The following is a 20,744-nucleotide window of genomic DNA, read 5'->3' on the forward strand; positions in this document are numbered from 1 at the left end:
TTAAACTCTCCGTGCGATTAGAGCTTTTTGTGAAAATTAAGCTTTCCGTTCGATTAGAGCTTTTAATGAAAATTAAGCTCTCCGTGCGATTATAGCTTTTTTGAAAATTAAGCCTCCGTGCGATTAGAGCTTTTTGTGAAAATTAAGCTCTCCGTGCGATTAGAGCTTTTTGTGAAAATTAAGCTCACCGTGCGATTAGAGCTTTTTGTGAAAATTAAGCTTTCCGTGCGATTAGTTTTTGTAAAAATTAAGCTCTCCGTACGATTAGAGCTTTTTTGTGAAAATTTAGCTTTCCGTGCGAATAGAGCTTTTTGTGAAAATTAAGCTCTCCGTGCGATTAGAACTTTTTGTGAAAATAAAGCTCTCCATGCGATTAGAGCTTTTTGTGAAAATTAAGCTCTCCGTGCGATTAGTTTTTTGTGAAAATTAAGCTCTCCGTGCGATTAGAGCTTTTTTGTGAAAATTTAACTCTCCGTGCGATTAGAGCTTTTTGTGAAAATTAAGCTCTCCGTGCGATTAAGAGCTTTTTTGTGAAAATTTAGCTTTCCGTGCGAATAGAGCTTTTTGTGAAAATTAAGCTCTCCATGCGATTTTATGCGGTTATCAATTCGGCCGGTATATTTTTTTTTATGTATGTACACCGATTACTCCGAGGTTTCTGAACCGATTTACGTGATTCTTTTTTTGTTCGATGCGGGATGGTGTCGAATTGGTCCCATAATTTTTTTTTTCGGATAGGCCCAGTAGTTTTTATTTTATGAGCATTTTTGTCTGTACTCGATGACTAAGTTGATATGTAGCAAGTAACTTTGATTCACTTCCCGGTAACCGATTGAGCTGAAATTTTGTATACGTATGTAAATTTGATAGCGATGAAACATTATCATGACATGAAGCTGATTTGATGATGGAATCGGAAGGTGGCCATAGGAACTCAGTAATATATTGACGCAACTTTATCGAGTTTGGGCTCGTTTGATTCGTGTTGAAAAATACACTCAAAAGTATTAAATAAAAATAACTGCGTTAAGATTTTTGTATGTTGAGATATGCATCTTTCGATAAGTACCTACTTAGCCACAGTGAGTTAGTACTAAATAGCCAGCCATATTTTATATCATTAATAGATATAAACACTAAACAGCTACTCTGTACAAGATCACTACATAGTATAAAAAAGGCGCTTTCTCTGTCCCTATGTCCCTATGTATGGTTAAATCTTTAAAACTACGCAACGAATTCTGATGCGTTTTTTTTAAAAGATAGAGTGATTCAAGAGGAAGGTTTTAGTTTATAATTCATTATGTTTTAGACAAAGCGGGCGAAGCCGCGGGCGGAAAGCTAGTAGTATATGTAGCGACAGTTAATAAGTTTTTACTTTCAAACTTACAATACAAAATACGTTACGTTTCATTTCACTTTCAAGGATCTTGTATTTAAGTCAAGACCACCCCATCTTTCCGCTATTTATTAATATTCCGATCAGAGCTCGGAACGGAGCGAAAATCTATAATCGTGTGTTAAAAAAGGGGTAAAAGGAAACAGGATATTGCCTTCCGCGGCGACCCTCGACTGTTTATGTGCATACTTTAATTTTATCGTCGCATTATCGCTTGTAATTGTTGATGATATAATCGTAATATTGTTTGTTAGTAAGCTGTACGCTACGTGGTGAGGTAACTTTTTGTTTGATTGGAATTTAGGTTCGAACCTCGCGATTCGATAACATTTATTTAAATATTAATTACCTACTTATACTAGGTACCACAGATAATTATTAAATATGTAATTACTGCTAATTACATTATTTTGTCTAGTGGCAGTCTTGAATACTCCGTATTTATTTATAAGATGATCTTGCAATGCAGCTATGCTGAGGCGGCTTTAGGGATTAGAAGATGGAATTACACTTTTGTATTTGATTACCTACTCTATTAGTTTGCTGGAAAACGTAGAGACAATATTTCATATTGTGGTCATTATTGCGAGGGTATAGCAATTTGAGAACCTCCTTTTCATCACGCTTTTGCTATCTTTTAGGTACCAATTCATGACTTGTTTCAATTCAAACTTTGTACACTTATCAATCATCAGTTACAATACAATAATTTCATGAGATTAAGCGTGTTTTTTAGAACTACATCTTAAATTAATTACTAACTGCTCTTCGCGGTTTCACCCGCGTGGCTCCGCTCCTGTTGGTCTTAGCGTAATGATATTATATAGCGTTCCTCGATAAATGGCCAAATGGCCTATCTAACATCGAAATAATTTTTCAAATCGGACCAGTAGTTCCTGAGATTAGCGCGTTCAAACAAACTCTTCAGCTTTATAATTTTAGTATAGATTTTGAAGTCGTATGTCATATAAGAAGGCAGATTAGAAAACACATAAGCTCGTAATTAATACGGAATCAAGTGCATACACCTCATGGTTATGGTAATGACAATTAAAGCGAAAGGCAAGGACAACGTCACGTGTATCGTTACATCGAGAAAGCAAGAGTGCGACAATTTCACGCTCGCTGTGCGCACGCGCTGAACTTAAGCTTAATGGGGTAGGGTCGGCAAAGCAATTGAAAAAAAAATTGAGCTTTGTAACGTTATATTTTCCTGTAGTACAAATAATAAAGCACTTAGATGGTTATTCAGTAATGTACATTGTACATACAGTCATACAGATTACATTGACTTTTTTAGTTCAAAAAGCTATACATATACATAGTACCTAATAGACACAATGAATAAGTATTATTATATTATCTTTGGTAGTAGTTACTAATAAATAAATAGTTATTATAACAACAGGATACCTACTTTAAGTAAATAAGCACGTACCTACAAATGTTTTACGAGAACTAATAATTTTCCCATGTAAAATAATGTAGGTATACAGCTATTTGAAGTTACATATTTAATAAATGATATAAGTTTTACTTTCTATAGTTACTTACCTACTTATTAAGTTATGAATGATCTAATTATTAATTGCATTTTTGTCTTCTACTATGAATAATATCTAATCTGCAATTCTAAAATTTCATAGGCCTTTATTGCTATCTAACAACACTTTTTTGCTAACCGTCCACAGTCAGCCGATGCATGCATGGATCTCGCCAAAATTGTCCACACACAATTTGCCGCTTTCCATACGTTACGTTGTGTAAGACGGTAACTTTATTACAAAACCTATTTGCGATTTTTGTACATTCTCTAAATCGTGGTTGAATTCTAACAATACCTGAGACAGGCCTTTTTTTTTTTTTTTTAAGTGGGGAAATCTTGCATAGATACCCACGGCCTCCGGGGAAGGGGCCATGGGTTATGTCGGATTCCTACCGACCAAAACCCCACTGTGTTCCGTCAAGCCGCATCAACGACGGGGCCACGGGTATGGTAGAATTCTTCCGTGACCCCGTCAGACCTGAGACATGCCTAAGACTCAGCTACTGAAAGCGGTTTACCAATGGAGTCAAACTCAAACTCAAACATTTATTTAGGTATTCAATAATTAGACTTCTTTTAGAAGCACTTTCGAATCGTCATTACATATTTTTAACAATTACCACCGATTCGGAATGCGGTACCTATGGAGAAGAGTCGACAAGAAACTCCATAGTTGTCCGGTAGTCCACTGCTTTTCGTCTGATAAAACCCAGGATTATTTTCCCTGGGATATACAACTATGGTATTATATTACATATTATCTATGCCTAGGAGCTCTGGATATGCGTAAATGTTATCTAGTAGGTATTTAAAAAAATTCAACAATAGTATTTACGTTAATAATAAGATAATGAATGACTTTCCTGATTAAATTTTAGGAATAGTTTTTAAAAGGAAAAATTATAAAATCTATCATCATCATCTAAGACTGCTAGCTACAGCTAGGTACCACGTTACGAGCTGCGATCATTACCTATGAGCAGGGTATCAAGGAAAAATATTACAAAAATGGGGAAAAATGTATAGGTAGGTAGTTATAATATTATAATGGTGAAGAGTTTGTTTCTTTGTTTTTTTGAACGCGCTAATCTCAGGAACTACCTACTGGTCCGATTTGAAATATTCTTTCTGTGTTAGACATAGCCTAATATTTATTATTTATCGAGATATAGGCTATATCATCACGCAGCGGAGGGGTTAAAACCGCTGTGCTCCGCAGTTTTAATCTATAGATATTGCAATAGGTAGATACATATTATTAGGTAGATACAGTTTATCTTAATTATTATAAGAATAACATATTATAGATTGAATTAGACTCATGTTCAATTAATGTACCTATTATATAAATAAGCAATCCTAAGTTTTCGTTAGGTAGCTGCAGGTTATATACCTACCACTTAAGATTTTTAGACATGTAATTAAGTTAGATTATAATTTATAGAGATTATGTTCTCGTTAAAATTCATTTTCAATTTAGTACCTAGGTCCATAAAATCCATATATAAAAAGCAAACAAACAAATTTATTTATTACAGTCTTGTGGTCTTTACTCTTTAGGTCCTTACGTACCTACGTACCAATTTTTCACATTTTAATGATACAAAAATCTCTTTCAACATCCAGACACAAATTATTTATTTGTTTACATGATTGCCAACTAGATAACCGATTATACTCGCTTCTTACTTTCATCCGCAGCCAAACGAACGGAGATGAGCGAAACGCACCACGCACCAAATACTGGCTTGATTGTTTAGTTTCAGTCTTGACAGTCAAGCCTTGACAGAGAATCGTATGAACATAGTTACCTATATATTGTACTAGCTTTCCACCGGCGGCTACGCCCGCGGTTTCAAAGAAAAACTCGCATAGTTCCCGTTCCCGTGGAATTTCCGGGATAAAACCTATCCTATATTACTCGTGGATAACGTAGCTTTCGAATGGTGAAAGAATTTTTAAAATCAGTCCAGTAGTTTATGAGCCTATTCATTACAATTTATTTACAATCAAACAAACAAACAAAGTTTTCCTCTTTATAATATTAGTGTAGATAAATTGTATATAATAGATAGTTACATACCTACCTAGTTTAAATTTGCATTCTAAGATTGTACCTTTTTATGCATACTGGAATAGTACCTAAGTACAATGCATTTTTCGTAAACCTGCGTGTTCCATGGAACTTCCATTGCTTGTATATTGTGAAATTGGAATGGACAAATCTGAGTTTTAGATTTAGTACCTAGGTATGCATTTCATCTTGCCGGTTCGGAAATCAGTTTCTATTGAGAAATGAGAATAGAGGTAATGAAACTGTTTTTTTTTCGAAATCTTATAATTTAATAATCAAGCTTGAGAAATGTAAGAAACAAAGGTCCCAGTAGTCTTCAACGAGAAAGAAATAGAAACTACCTACCTACATTTCCTATTTTCATTTTTATTATTAGTTACGCAGGTAGGTACCTACCCTGCCTAAAATTTTAAGATTTTAGCACACAAATATAAAAATAACTATAAAGATAAGGATTTAAGTCTAAATTTATAGTTATTGATTGTTCGTTATATAAAGATTAGTAAGGATGGAACTTGCATAAGGCAATTTTTAATTTAGAAGTCAGTCAATCAGAGTAAATAATTATTCGTACTACCATGCAATACTTAAAATTAAATAGGCAGGTATATTATATAAATCATAACAATTTGATTATAAAAAATGGTTACACACGTGTAGATACATTACAAAAATGTTGAAATAAATAATTCACAATTTTAGTGAACTTTTCTATAGAATTTATATTTCGTGTACGCATATATTATATTACACTAACATTAAACGTAAACATCATTAAATATTACCTAAAGCGATGAAAAACTCGACTATTCACTATAAATAATACAAAAAACATCTGCTATATAACAGACAATTTACTCCTACCTAAAATTAACGCACTTTGGGAAGATCCCATAAAAGCCACATCCATTCTGGTCCATTCAGTAAACATCGCGTTGTCTCGCTCTAACACAAATAATATCCCAATATAAGAAAGGGACAGACAAAAAGATGCAGTCTCACAGCTAATCATACGTATCCAATGTCCGGTTTACGATTATAAAAATAAATAATACGATTTTTCATTTAATTTATTATTATCTGTGCTCATCGAAAATGCGTAACAATAAGCACTGATAATTAAATTTACATACATTTGAAGTAATCTTCTAACACTCAATGATATAAATTGAGAGATAACTTTTTTTGAAAATACATCTTATCTTTCATAAAATAAGGTAAAAATTCGTTTGATTTTAATTTAATTGACATGAGATCTCTTAAAAGTAGGGAAGACAAGATTTGTGTTAAATCACCTGTAAAATAGTGCTGTCTCTTTTTGGCGTAATTCAACTTGCCTCTTGTGTGAGTGAGTGAGATATAGTTTTCATTGCGAGCTTACGACGCTTTGCGCATACGTTTGTTGTTGACTCAACAGGTTTTATCAGGTGCTGCAAACAGTTTATTGTGAATATAACAACATAAATAATATTTATTTTAATAAACTAATATCAATAATGACGTATTTAAGGTAATCTTAATGCAGTTTATTTGATAAATTATATCGACAATTATCGAGTCTCAAGCAATGGAAAATTTATTTCGCTTAATATATTTTTTTTGTAGAGCAAAAAGTTTACGTAATAAATTCGTCGAGCTTTATGTATGAATAAAATAATATTCGTCCGTCGTTATATTTAAAAATGAACATATGATAAAATTAAACGTGATACACATTTAATGTGCACCTATTTATTTTAAATTTTAGCTAAATTTATTCTAGCTTTAAGAAACGGGAAATTATATATATCAACTTTATTATTTTGCATCATAATCTTCAATAATACAAATACCTACTACAATTAAATTACTCTAAAAACTTCATATAGCTCTATTACAAATAATTATTTTTAATCAAAGTCGCGTATTTTAAAACGCACGCAATAAAAAAGGTTATTCATACCTGAATCAAGCGTTCGCTCAAGCTGAGGTGCGCGTGCGTCTCCAGTCGATCGTGTTCATCGCCGGCGTGAGCTTATGTGTAACGTTCCAATTTTAAACATTCAAATTTCGAACTTCATGTAAAAATCTACGCCGGGACAGTTTATTTTTTTTCTAATTCGGACGTTGGAACTGATACATACAGCCAAGTGTTGCCAGTGGGATGTTTTATATTCGTGAATTATTTATGAAAATGTGTTATTAAAGTTTATGTGACAAGTTGCGGTTAAAGTTCACTACGTTCAGTGGATGTACTTGATTGCCTGAACGTGCTCAAATTATGTGTTTTGCTGAACAATAAATTAATTTTACTGTTTTTCGGTCAAATTGGTACGTATAATTGATATCCTTTACTCCTAAGTCCTAGATTAAGATACTAGATAGTTAAATGTCAATAAATCACTTATGATATTTATTATAATCGCACTTTTCCTACTCATATTATATTTTCACATTTGTTATTATAATCAAACTGAATTAACTGTTCCTGTAAGTATAATTAAATTAAATCATACCTACATTCAATCACATTTCAACGACAAAAAATAAAAACCTGAAATATACCTAAATAGTCCTCATAACTTTTGAAGTAAACTTAGTCATTAATTACCAAGGTACCTAAATAAAAAAATAGTTATTCATTTTCCTTGTAACGAACTTTTATTCAAATAACGTAATGGCACCGAATTCCGACCACTGATTGATACGGCTAAATGAATCCTTTAAAAGATAAATTAAATACTCTAGAGGTCATAAGAAAAAATGATATTATGAAAGATTACGAACTTATATTTTAAAATATGCACATAATTGTATTTCATAACGGCTTTTTATTACTTAAATTTGGATTTTAACTGTCACAACTGGAAATTAACTGAAAGCACCATTTTCCGACCGACTGAGTACAAATACACGTGTTTCCGACCACTGAGTAGCTAGATTCCGACCAGCCAAATATTTTCTACTAAAATCAACTTTATGATAATAGAAATACAATGGAAATTCGTAAAAACCCGTTTCGTCTTTTCACTGCATCACGCGTGGACCGATTTCGATAATTCTTTTTTTATTATATTACTTGAAGTACGAGGATGGTTCTTATGGAGAGATATTTTAAATATGTACCACGGGCGAAGCCGGGGCGGACCGCTAGTTTTAAATAATATTTGAGCATTTATTACAATAACAAAAACTAACTCTATGTTAGACTGTAGTAGTTCACTGGTCATCCACACTAATTTAGAATGTCCCATTGACTACTTTGCCCAATTCTAAAATCCATTTCACCAAAAGTATTATTTCAGCTAATGAGAATACTTCAGCCTCTTTTTTATCACTCATGATGATGACCTGAAATAAACGCATGCAATTTCACTCAAGCACAGCGCAAGCAAAAGCAACCCAGTTGGACGGAAACAGGGAAATAAATCGCACCTAGATTCCGACCAAACCTACATTTGCGTAATAAAGCCTCTAAACCGAAATTGATATTCATTTTTAGTTCATTTCTATTTCATATGTACACTTATAAAGATATCACAATTTCGTAGTTATGCAATTATGTGTCATAAACGTAAAATATAGGGTTTTTAAACCAGACCGGTCTTTGTAAATGAATAACAAAAAAATCAAAAAAGAGTGTCAGTTAAAACGAATATTACAAATAATCCATTAAAGTTAGTATTGGTCGCATACAGGTGTTGTATGTAAGCATAGCGTTTAGAATAAATAACTTAATACGAAACCTCCACAAAACAACATGCATAATAGAAAATTACCTTCTTTTAAAAAGTGCGAAATTCCTTTTACCGACCGATTCGGTCGGATTTCGGAATGTTGTTATTTTGACAAGCTCCTCATTCCGTCCATAATTATTTGTCCAAAAAAACCTATAAAAACACGCTATCTTGGCATGTATATTTTAAAATTAATAATTTAAAACACAAATAAAACGTTTAAAGTAACTTAACCACAAACTTACCAGAGTATTTAGCGTAAAAATCCAAATGTTTATTTTCACCGTTTTATGTTTTTATCGCATTCAATCCAAAACAAACTACACCCTCGCCTAGCTTTTCTTGGATTGACGAAATGTCGGTTAAAATTTGAAACCCAATTTTGGACAGATGACGTACGATAAGTGATTGGATCGAAAGCCTTCAGTTTCACGAATGTCACGCGTATTTTAAACGTTTTATCAAATAAAAATCAAAATGGTCGGATAGAGGAGGCTAGTCGGAAACCGGTGCCGTTACGTTAATAGGTATCAGAATTATAATAATTTAATGCGCGCTAATTTTATTCGGCGAAGTTTCGTTGTTATAAATCTCAAACGTACTGCGTTCCTAGACTGCTTTGATTTTGTAATGATGAAAGTACCTACTACTTCTGTCTCTACTACTAAAAGTAGGTACGTAGAACATGATGTACAGACTACAGAGAACCCAAAATACCGTCGGAGACATTTTTAATACATTACTAGTGGTCGCCCGTGGTACCTACCTGTTTAAAGTTTAAACTATCCTATCTCTCAAGTTGGATCGAACTGCACATGGTGTGCGAATTTTATTATAATCGGTTAAGTGGTTTAGGAGTCCATTGAGGACAAACATTGTGACACGAGATTTATATGTAGGTAACATACATGAAATTCATCAAAAATAGCAAATGTCATCTTCAAACACCTAGGTACGAATTGAGGAAATAATGAAGGAAATGGAATTGTCTTTACATCTTTACACTCGTAATAAAGTTGTCTCTGTTTTAAATTTACTTAAATAGGTACCTGCATCCATTGCTAAGCGAAAATTGCATGGAATTGTAGTAGGTACCTACCCTATTTCCTTCATTTCTTAGTACCCATGGACTTTATTAGAACACTTCTTACTTCAATTTTGGACCTCTTATCTTCGAAAATACCAGATTATAAATTTATAATGTTTCTCTGAGAAATATACCTAGGCAGTTAGGTAATCAATGAAAATACGTCTTACATTTTCACAAGTAACTACCTAACTGATAAAAAAAAACATGTAAGTAGGTTTATTAATAGATTACCGTAGGTATAAAGACTAGATACCTATACCCGACGTAATAGATAGAAAAATACAGAATTGGCAGATCTTTAAGATTTTTAAACGAATTTACATAGAGATTGTAATAATCAATTAATTATCATTCAAAATCGTTAAAAGCAATAGGCATTATCGATTAAGTATTTTATTTAATATAAGTTATCCACTGCAAAGAAGCGGGGAACCACTCGACCTCTTCACCCGTATTTGCATACGTATTGGAAAACATACCTAAACGGTTGAATAAACTTTGTAATGAGCTTGAAATTTATATTTTAGTTTCGTATAGGGGAAATTTTTAGTTCTAGAATATTGAATTCGATTTATATAAAAACAGTGAATTATTACGAAGGTGTTTTCCACTGTCGTTTGAAAATTACAATAATTTTTTGCGGATTTGATGCGGTTTTTTAATAGATATCGAGTGATTCAAGAGGAAGGTTTTAGTAGGTATATAATTTATTATGTTTTAGACAAAGCGGGCGAAGCCGCGGGCGGAAAGCTAGTTAAAATATAATGCAAAATTTACAATTAACTTACATTTATTTTGATGAAGTCTCCAAATAAACTTAAGTAGGTACATTAATATCCAAATACCGGCCAATTTAATGATTAATACAATACTCAATGACGTCATTAACTTTTGCATAAATTAAGAAATTACGAACAAAATGCAGCAAGGTATCAGTTTAATGCACCCAGTAGCGGGTAGTTACAAAACGAAGGCGCACAGCACACTATAAGTCTATAAAATTATGTTTATAGTAAAGTGATTCGGTCATAAAACCCAAGAACTGGTATTGTTCACAACAGAGTAAGGAAAGGGTAATACAAATTTGAAAATATCAACTACGGAAAAGAGCTACGAAAGCGTTTTCTTGACGACTTTTCTCCGTAGAAACTGCTTTCCGATGGTATCTGACTACTTGACTATACATATATCTCAGAACTAGCTGCTCCGCGCGGTTTCACCCCCGTGGCTCCACCCCTATTGGTCGTAGCGTGATTATATATAGCCTATAACCTTCCTCGATAAATGGGCTATCTAACACCGAAATAATTTTTCAAATCGGACCAGTAGTTCCCGAGATTAGCGCGTTCAAACAAACAAACAAACTCTTTAGCTTTATAATATTAGTATAGATAAATAGACTACGATTCAAAAGCTTTTAAAAGAAGGTTTTGAAGAGAAACTAACGTCGTCCTGTCTTAATCTTCAGTGATAAGTTGGATATCCTGAATACGTAAGTTTTTCATTTCGGCAATGCGAGACGTTTTAGAGGAAAACTAATTATTTCAACTAGGTACCTTTCTAAGTCACTCCGATTATGATTTTATTTTGATGAAGTCTTCAAATACAACAATATACCTATACGCAGATAGGCGATTGCTTCATTATAATAATAAATTGATAGGTACTACTTTTATACAAAAATTTCGCTTTTCGGAACAGTTTAGTAGAAATAACTATAGATAATAATCAGTCCTAGATGCAATTTTACGATATAATTGTATAAAGAACTACTTATCATGTTAAAACAATGATAAAGGGAAATAGGTACAAAATAGTATGAAATTGTTTGTCTTATAAATGAATGAAATTATTGTTATACCGTCTTTACCAGGGTTTACCCGGGTATAAAAATCATCTATGTTTCTCGCCTCGGTAGCGATTGAAGTTTTCCAAAAAATTAATGGAAAAATAATTAATAATAAAAAGTAAAAAAACTAAAACTCAACTACGACAAAAAACGGCGCAGAAAAAGTATAAAACAAGATTTTCAGAATACTGAACTGAACAAAGTTGCTAATGTAGTTGCAAGTAAATGGACACAGGAGACTCTACCAAGATGCCTTCTTGTAAATTGACAATAATGCAATACTATTCTGAAGTATGCAATATTCCACTATGTAGAGATAAATTTTCATGTTTGGAAGTCACACGTTGTCAAAGTGCTACGGTGGATAGGTAAATGTAACGTGTGACTACGGGGTTTTATATTATACTAGCGGTCCGCCCCGGCTTCGCCCGTGGTACATATTTCGCAATAAAAATTAGCCTATGTTCTTTCTCAGGGTCTAAAGATTATCTGTGCCAAATTTCATCAAAATCGGTCCAGTAGTTTATGCGTGAAAACCATACATACATACATACAAACCTTTCCTCTTTATAATATTAGTAAAGATAGTATTAGGTATATTAATTATAGTACCTATTATATTAAGCGTGGTGGAATCCAACAAAAATCAAATCTTTAAATGATAATGTTTTAAGTTTTAACTTTTAACTCATCCATGGAAGTTTATTTAAAATAATGTACATATTAATTATAAACCATAATAATATATCTCATGCGGATGATGTTTTTATTACGTTTTTGAATTACCAAAACATGAAATGTTTTTGTAAAGGTGCGGGACTTATTTTTAAATATGGCTGCTTTGTTCCGCCAACATTCTTATATACCTACATAATACATATGTTATTATAGTGTGTAAGTGAAGCCTCTGGATTTGCCTGCGATATAATATATGTACCTATGCGCAGATTCTGCAAATACGCTGCTCTGTGGCGATAAATGGCCGCATTATATTAGAAAAGCACTCATAAAAAAATTGAAAGTTATAATATCTATAGCAATAGCTTGCCAAATATTCTAGAAGTGGGATCGAATATTTGTCATCATATTTCTACACTATTTTGTACATACATTTAAACTATACAATAAGTAGTTATATTTCTAATAAAGGAATGACATACAAAGCCCTTCCTTTAGTTTTGAATTCAATTAGTGATAGTGATAGGCAAAATTTTACGTTTATTAAAGGTCCAATACAAATATGCATGTATTTAACATTATCTAGTCATCGAATGCAAATAGAATTTTAATCTATTCATTACACATACTTATTCGTATGATATTCTATCATTATTGGTTTTTAAACGTTCATATATGGAATACAATGTCATAGAGTCAGGTCGTTGTGACTAAGTCGAATTGTTGATGTTTAAAAATGGAAATTCGAATTCCAAATTCAAATTCGTCAATTGAAAATTATTAATGCTGGCCGAAAACAAAAATAGTTATTAGTCATAAATGTTTGTGATTTTGCCGCCAATATGAATTTGAATGTACATAGTTTAAAAACATCAAATTGAATGAAGGAATGAATATACTTACGTTTTGGAAAGAATGTTCTCGAAAAACATGTAACAAACAAAACAAATATTATTTTATTATATTAATGCTTCAAGTATTAAAAATAAAACATTTAACTACTACACAAGAAATGTATAGGTTAATTGAAATTCAGTAGCGATAGTTTCTACTCCAGATTTTTATCTATAAACTGTCTAGTGCTGTGACACATTGTCGATAGGTCTTACTCGATAGATAATATCGATAATAGTGAGAGGTCGATTAACCCAAAATGTTTATACAGATAACAAAATGTTGTGATATTTTATACAGATAAAAACAAAAGGTTAACCTTTTATGGTTTCGGCTATCTTATTTAATCTGCATGCAGTGTTACCTAATTAATTTAAATATAAATATGTTGATACGATGCTTGCTTTTATTATTTAAAATACTATACAGTAGACCCGCGTTATTCCGACAATCGCTTTGTCTTTGTCTTTGCCTTGTCGAAGTATCGAATTTATCGGATTATAGGGTGCTACCTAGAGATCCCCCTATAGTCCGGACTTTTTCATGCAGAGTACCTTGTAATTCGACAAATAACGGACATAATAATAAGATAAGATGTTATAGGTACTTCTGATTCAGAAGTACATAGCTATAAATCATGCTTCATTGTGTATTTTGGAATTGAAACAATATCTTCGAGTAGAGCACAATAGTGGTGGAACTTTTATATGTACAGGTTGTACACTGTTTAATCATGCTTGAGCGACGTAACGCGGGTCTACTGTATAATATTCCGAGATTCAGACTTGCACTTGGCTGGATTATTCGGCTAAGGGCTGATTTTTCAATTCTTGGTTATTATTAGGCGACCTTATGGCTACAGAGCCATCTCTTCTCTTCTCTTCTTCTCTTCCCAATCAAGGAAAACAATTATAAATTACGACGCCTATGTGTTTATCCAGAATATGTCTCTGTTCCAAATTTTCTGATCCGATCAGAGAGAATAAATATGTTTCTTCACAGCTCAAAATATTTTTGAAGTGAAACTGAAAAAAATTTAGTGTACCTAACACTTTTTCGTTACGCGTGACATTTTTCCGTGGTCATAAAGGTCATAAAGAAGTTTCACTTCTTACGTGTGTACACTAATACACGCACACATTTTTTTCGTAGTAATGAATGAGTTCAAAAAAATTGTACCAGTTGTCCTTCTTTCAAATGAACTAATAACCTTGTCTATTGTAAGGCTTTTCATTTATCTTTTGGAATCGTGAATCTTACAATGTTCTGATAACCTACGTTCTACCTACGTAGGTACCTATTTACATGGTCAACCGACTTCAAAAAAGGAGTACGTAGTAAAGTAGTAGAATTCGATTGTAGTTTTTTTTTATTTGGACGGGGTGAACCGATTTTGATGATTATTTTTTTGATTTGAAAGTTAGTGCCTTACTTACGGTTGGATCCAAATTTTTTCCAGATCTGAACATTTGAAGGTGGATTAGTGTTTTGTTAATTATGTACCTACATTTAAATATAATATAAAATATTCTCTCGGACTCGTAGTTCCTATGTCAAGCAAAATCGAACAAACAAAAGCTTCAGCTTTATAATATTGGTAAACCTACATATAATTTTTTTACAAACACTCAATAAATTGACACACTATTTCGATAAAGCATTTATTAGCTATATTTAAACGTATGAAAAATTACATAATTTCAAATGTAGAGGCGTGGCGAAGCGGCTAATTGGCGATATAATAAATAGTCACAGTAGATTGGAGGTCGATAGATAAATGCGTTTATATCGATTTTATAAAGCCTTATAGTATTTATGGATTGAGAATAAAGAAAACATGCTTGGAACATAGTAGAATATAATATTTATTTGAACTCAACGACTCACGAAAGAGAAATGCAAAAATGTTTAAAAAGAACAAATGAAATATATATTATGACAGTCGCGGATTGAAGTTAAAAAAATAAACATTCGAATTTCAAATTCAAATTTTTCTCAAAAACAATAATTATCCATGCTGGCTGGAAGTAAATAATCAATACTTAAGTACATATTTAATTTTGCTCCTAATTTTGAAAATTTAAGCATGCACTAGGAATGTGTTGACATAAACCCAGATACACTATAACTTCAGCATGTACCAACACCAAAGAAAAAGTACTTTGCAAGAACTTTTTCTTTGGTAGTTACATGCTGAAGTTAGTGTATCTGGGTTTCATATGTTATACCTTTTGTTGTGCTTCAGGCATAGGAAAATTATTATTAATAACACATATTCTATTTAATCCTTATAAAAATCATCTCAATTTGGAAAAAATTGCATAAGTTTCCGTTTAAAATTACAATTACCTACCTACCTACAGTTAGCTTACAAAAAATATGTAATTGCATTTAATATAGGGCGTGTCAAACTAAAACCTAGTGTTGTTATTCTTAGAAATATAATGGCTGAAATAAACGTAATCTACATATTTGGAAATAGCTGTTGTAAGCGTAAATAGTGCAGCTGATTATGCATATAGGTACAATAAGATTAGGTATTTACCTAACCGGACCCAACTATTAGTGACGTCACACTAACTTGTAATTATTACGTATAAAAGATAAATTATTGACCAATTTTCCTTGTAATTTAACGTGCAATGGAAACTTCTGCTTGTCACTACATTTATATTCATGTTTATTAGCGTTCTATTTGAAATTTACAGTTTTTTAACAGACGTTTAAAATTGAATAAATTTAAACCATTAGACATTCAAACGTTCGGAATTTTGTATTTATAATGAGCGTCATTTTTGGACGTGATTTTTTTCGAACGAATTAGTTGCTTGTTACTTAGTGTGCAGGCGCGGCGACGCGTCGCAGTGCCGCCAACATTGACAGCTGTCAATCAGATTCAATATGGCCGCTGAGCCGGTTCCCGCCGAAGCAGGCTATCTTTCAAATCTGATGCCAGTCCAATACCAGATGTGTTAGATTGTTGCAAAGAGGCTGTATTTTGTTACTCGATTTAAAGATTAACCTAAATGTCAATGGCGAATAACGTTTTGATTTGACTAGTTACCTCAGGTTTTATTGACGTTTACGAAATCAATCAATTTGGCGATCAATCAAAATTTTTAAGTACTCTATGGATATGTCCACAGATTACGAATGATATTAATGTATTCATAAGGAAATTATTTTTTATGATAAAAATATCTTGATTTGTGTCTGATCCTAAATGTTATATTTTGGTCAAGATAATGCTTCTTTTTTCTTTGCGTTCTCTTTCTTATATATATGAAATATTTTTCTTTTTTTCCTTAATTCGTCTTATCACGCCAAGTTTACGATTAATTTGTGATAATACTAATTTATTTAAGTTGACGCTATTTGCTAATAATCCTATCAATCATTAAAATCTATGACTTTTTCACAGAAACTCGCTATCTATTAGTGAAAACAGAATGAAAATCGTTGATGTAGTTTTTGACTTTATTGCCCACAGAAAGACAGACATACAAACGAGGCAGACGACTTGTCTCTTATATTATGTAGTTCTATTTTTAATATTTTATAATATAAGCCAATTTATTTCCAGATACGCCACAAGGACGTTCGCTAGTGATGTGACACCATAGTGCGATAGCGTCCAGTCGACGCAGTGTGAACTAGTGGTGTGATACATCGATATCGATAGTTTGTTAACGAATGAACACACTAATGCTGACGACTGGCTCAATTGATGATCAGCCCATGGACGGCAACATGTCTTTTTCGTCTTACAAGTAAGTAAAACACTAACAGTTACAATTTTTCGTGAGAAACATTTTTAATCCATTGGGAAACCCTTTCACAGAACACAACTATTTAAGTTAACAAATTAAATTTATTTTATTCTCATACTAAGCTATAGGTATGTATATTCGATAAACTATTAGTAATATAGGTAACTTGGCAGTTTTCCAATATATCTGGATGTAAAGCAATCCTGTCTTACGTAATGTTTACAGCTTTAAATAGCATTTGAAAATGATGCCATAATTTTTTTACAAACATTACAAAAAATTTTATCGTCAAACAAGCTTTGGAATAAGATATCAAACTCTGTTATAAATATGATTCCACACCACATACCTAACCAAAACCATAGACACGAACGCATGCTCATTGTCTTATAATTATATAATTACCTTGAATTTTAATTAAAATCTCTAGAAGCGAAACCAGTTGACAATACAGTACAGGATGAAGCCATTTAATCAAAAACACGAGGTAAAAACATTCGGTCAATCGAAACCAGAATTCAGATGAACATATACTTGGAAATCATGGTTTCGTTCCCTCATCGACAGCATTACCGTTTTAATTATGAACTTTTTATTATATTGCATTTATTAACTATTTATCTACTATTCCAATGTCACTATTGAATGCTGGTTAGACAAGATCTTCACTTATTAATTCAACTAAAACTGTACTAGGTATTATTATAGTCTATGATTATATATAGTACCTATTCACTGCTACACTATTGCATGATGGAGCTACGTAAAGGTACTTTTAAGGGTTTAAATGTAGGTTATTAAAATCTTGCAAGTAATTTTGAGTTAAAGAAAGTTAATTTTATATCTATAGCTAGGTAGATACTAAAGTTATCCAGAAAATTCACGTCAATTGCACAATTATCTGTTATAGGCGAGATTTCAACATTAGTTAAAAATTTGAAATTTATTTTTTGTATTAACTACTTGGATAATGATTAACTGTATCTTGATATATCTTTATCGTAATAAGCAAATTTGGTTATCATAAAATATTTGGTTATTAACTTATTACCTATCTATTTGAAGCTTACATTTTAGGAGTGAAACATGATCAGATTTTTAGCAAACTCTAGCGGTTAATCACATTTAGCATGAATCCTATAAAACTGTTACTGTTTAAAAATAGATATTTAATTATATATTTTACAAGATTTTAATTCCTTACATATTTAAGAGTCCATTTCCTCAGTTGACGTCACAGTGAAGTTAACGAACTTGAACGCTTTAAATTATTTGTGTAATTAGTAATTACGTTTGTAAATTGATAACTACAAAAAAGACGTATACCTACCTATATGAATTATTTTATAAAAATAATTTAAACAAGTTTATAGAAAAGCACGTTCCTGAAGATACACCATAAAACATTTGATTATAAACAACATAGATAAAGTATTAACCCTTTATTACATTCGGAACGTTCAAGGCGCTATTTTATTTGCGGTTTGACAGTAAACTTTATCATAACTACATTTTGTGGCTTTTATTATATATTCCAATATTTCAAGAATCGATAGTAAAACCCCACAATTAAGTATAGTTCTAAACTGAAACGAATACGCAGCAATTACTGAACGCAAAAAGCCGTCGACCAATGAATTCGTCAGGCGGTTACAGTCCTCAATCGGGCACCTTTCATTTAAAAAAAAGAACCATACGCCATTTCATGTCAATTTTTGAATTATTCATTGTGCGAATGCGCGAGCGCATCGATTGATGCAAACAAAAAGCGCGCGGCCGCTAATCTTCGACTCTCGCGTCTTCGACCCGCTGCCGAAACACTTAATATTCCGATAGTTTTTGCTGTCACGCTGTGCAAGGACATACCCGAGAATGCATTTATTTGATAAATGATGTTTTTTAGCAAACGCCAATCACGTGATTTTTTCACGTAATTTTTCGGTGTCAGTATTAAAAGCCTTTTGTTAGCAACGTGTGAGTTACATTCACAGCGTTGTTGTGTAAAAAGTTGCGTCGCTTCACTTTGAGCGCTATTCTAATTTTTGTCCGCAATGATAGTTATTACATTATACGACCTATTAAGCGCAATAGAACGTTTCTAATTAAAGCTCTATATTATGATATGATTTCTAAAAAGAACTCGATCGTGCACATACTTGGTACGTTTTAATGATTGAGATTTTTGCTCTGTTTAAATTAATAAGCTAAGATCTATGTCGCAATTAAATTTATCTGAAATTCATTGTTACTTACCGTCAAGCCAATTACAAGTAACATTATGATGCTTGCTTGCAGAAAAAATATAGTATTCGAATTTCCGAGCGCTCATCCCCCGCGCCCGCACGTCCGCCGCGCCTCGACGCCGCGTCTCGACTGTACGTGATTGGTTTATTAATTAGGCGAATCATCATCGGGTTCCATTTTTAAAAATAGGCGGGATTCTTGCTGTGCGACTTTTCTTTTTAATTTTGGTCGGCGCTGAACGCAATTAGAGTTGCCAGTAAGCTTTTTGTCATAATTCCCTGTTGCGATAAAAGTTACTTAAAATTCTGTTTAACATATTTAATTAGTAGTGTTATTTCAAGAATGCTTCCACGCCAATTTTGTTCAAATATAGTTTTAACTTCAGTTTATACATTTAATTTAAAACATTCAATCCATGTCGTGATGTATTCTGAAGATAATGATTGTGTGGAATTCGCTTGAGTTATTTCATACCCAAAAATTTCAATGATAAAAAATAAGAATGGTCTAACAACAATGTTTTAGACGAACCAATTAGCATTTAATATATGTACCTACTTATTAATAAGTAATAACATTAAAACGCATACCTTTTTGTATTAAGTAAACATGCAGTATCTAATTTCTCTATCCACTTTTTAAGTCTGTCCGTCAATACACCAAGAACGATTGATTGCTCATTAATGACACTAGAATTACTCGTCACGATCACATTAGTGTAATTTATCATTCGTGTCTCAAATGTAAGTGAGTTTTATGAACTTATCATTAACTAGATTTCACTTTTATTAGCTGCTAATATGTTTAAATACAAAGCAATTTATAAAGAAAAAATTTAATATCTAGTAATAAAGATTAAACTGGCAATGAGTAGGTAAGGCAAAATATAGATCACCTGTTTGAAACTAAATATAAAACTTGGAAATGTAAATGTAGGTAAGTACTACAAATTCATATTTTTCACATCGATAGTGATATCCTATAAAACTAATTGTTAGTTTGAATAATAATCATTATCGATTTTATAACTAAAGTAAACTGGTTACTGTAGACAAATATTACAAATGAGCATCACAAACACTTATAAAATTTGGATAAAGGTTTTAATTATATAAGACAGAAAGACACCTCTGCAAACACATAACTTGCAGATCAAAATAACAACATACTACCATAATTACAGTACGCAAAAACCATATAACCAGAACCAAACTAGTGTCAAAGTAAAACCCCAAAATGTTCGAGGTCACCAAAAAGAAACAATCCGGTCCCGAGCTATGCCTGTGTACCGTTAGAATACCTTTGTGTCTTAAGACGAACTAAAAAACCTGAAAACTATTCCAATTGCCAGCCACGGGAATCCGTTTTGTCTGTCGTGTATGTTTGTTTGTTTTTAATAACAGGCGTTTATTAGCTTCAAATGTATGTTTCTTAGGTTGTAAGAGCAACTATGGAGTTTCTTGCCGGTTCTTCTCCGTAGATAC

General features: G+C 32.3%; 1 protein-coding gene across 1 annotated transcript in view; it reads left to right on the plus strand.

Annotated features, from left to right (window-relative positions):
* The first annotated feature begins 7,010 nt into the window (after positions 1 to 7,010).
* The window catches only part of Sox15 (Sox box 15 transcription factor), a 96,394-nt gene continuing 82,660 nt past the window's right edge, over positions 7,011 to 20,744 (plus strand). The window contains exons 1-2 of the mRNA XM_089710785.1: positions 7,011 to 7,329; positions 16,830 to 17,016. Coding sequence (XP_089566911.1) covers positions 16,940 to 17,016 — 77 coding nt within the window. The 5' untranslated portion in view covers positions 7,011 to 7,329; positions 16,830 to 16,939. The remainder of the gene's footprint in view (positions 7,330 to 16,829; positions 17,017 to 20,744) is intronic.

The sequence above is a fragment of the Colias philodice genome, chromosome 25 (assembly GCF_061535455.1).
Source record: "Colias philodice isolate Cphi_HAF_F1 chromosome 25, ilColPhil1 Martin Lab GWU primary, whole genome shotgun sequence".
Taxonomy (NCBI): Eukaryota; Metazoa; Arthropoda; class Insecta; order Lepidoptera; family Pieridae; genus Colias; species Colias philodice.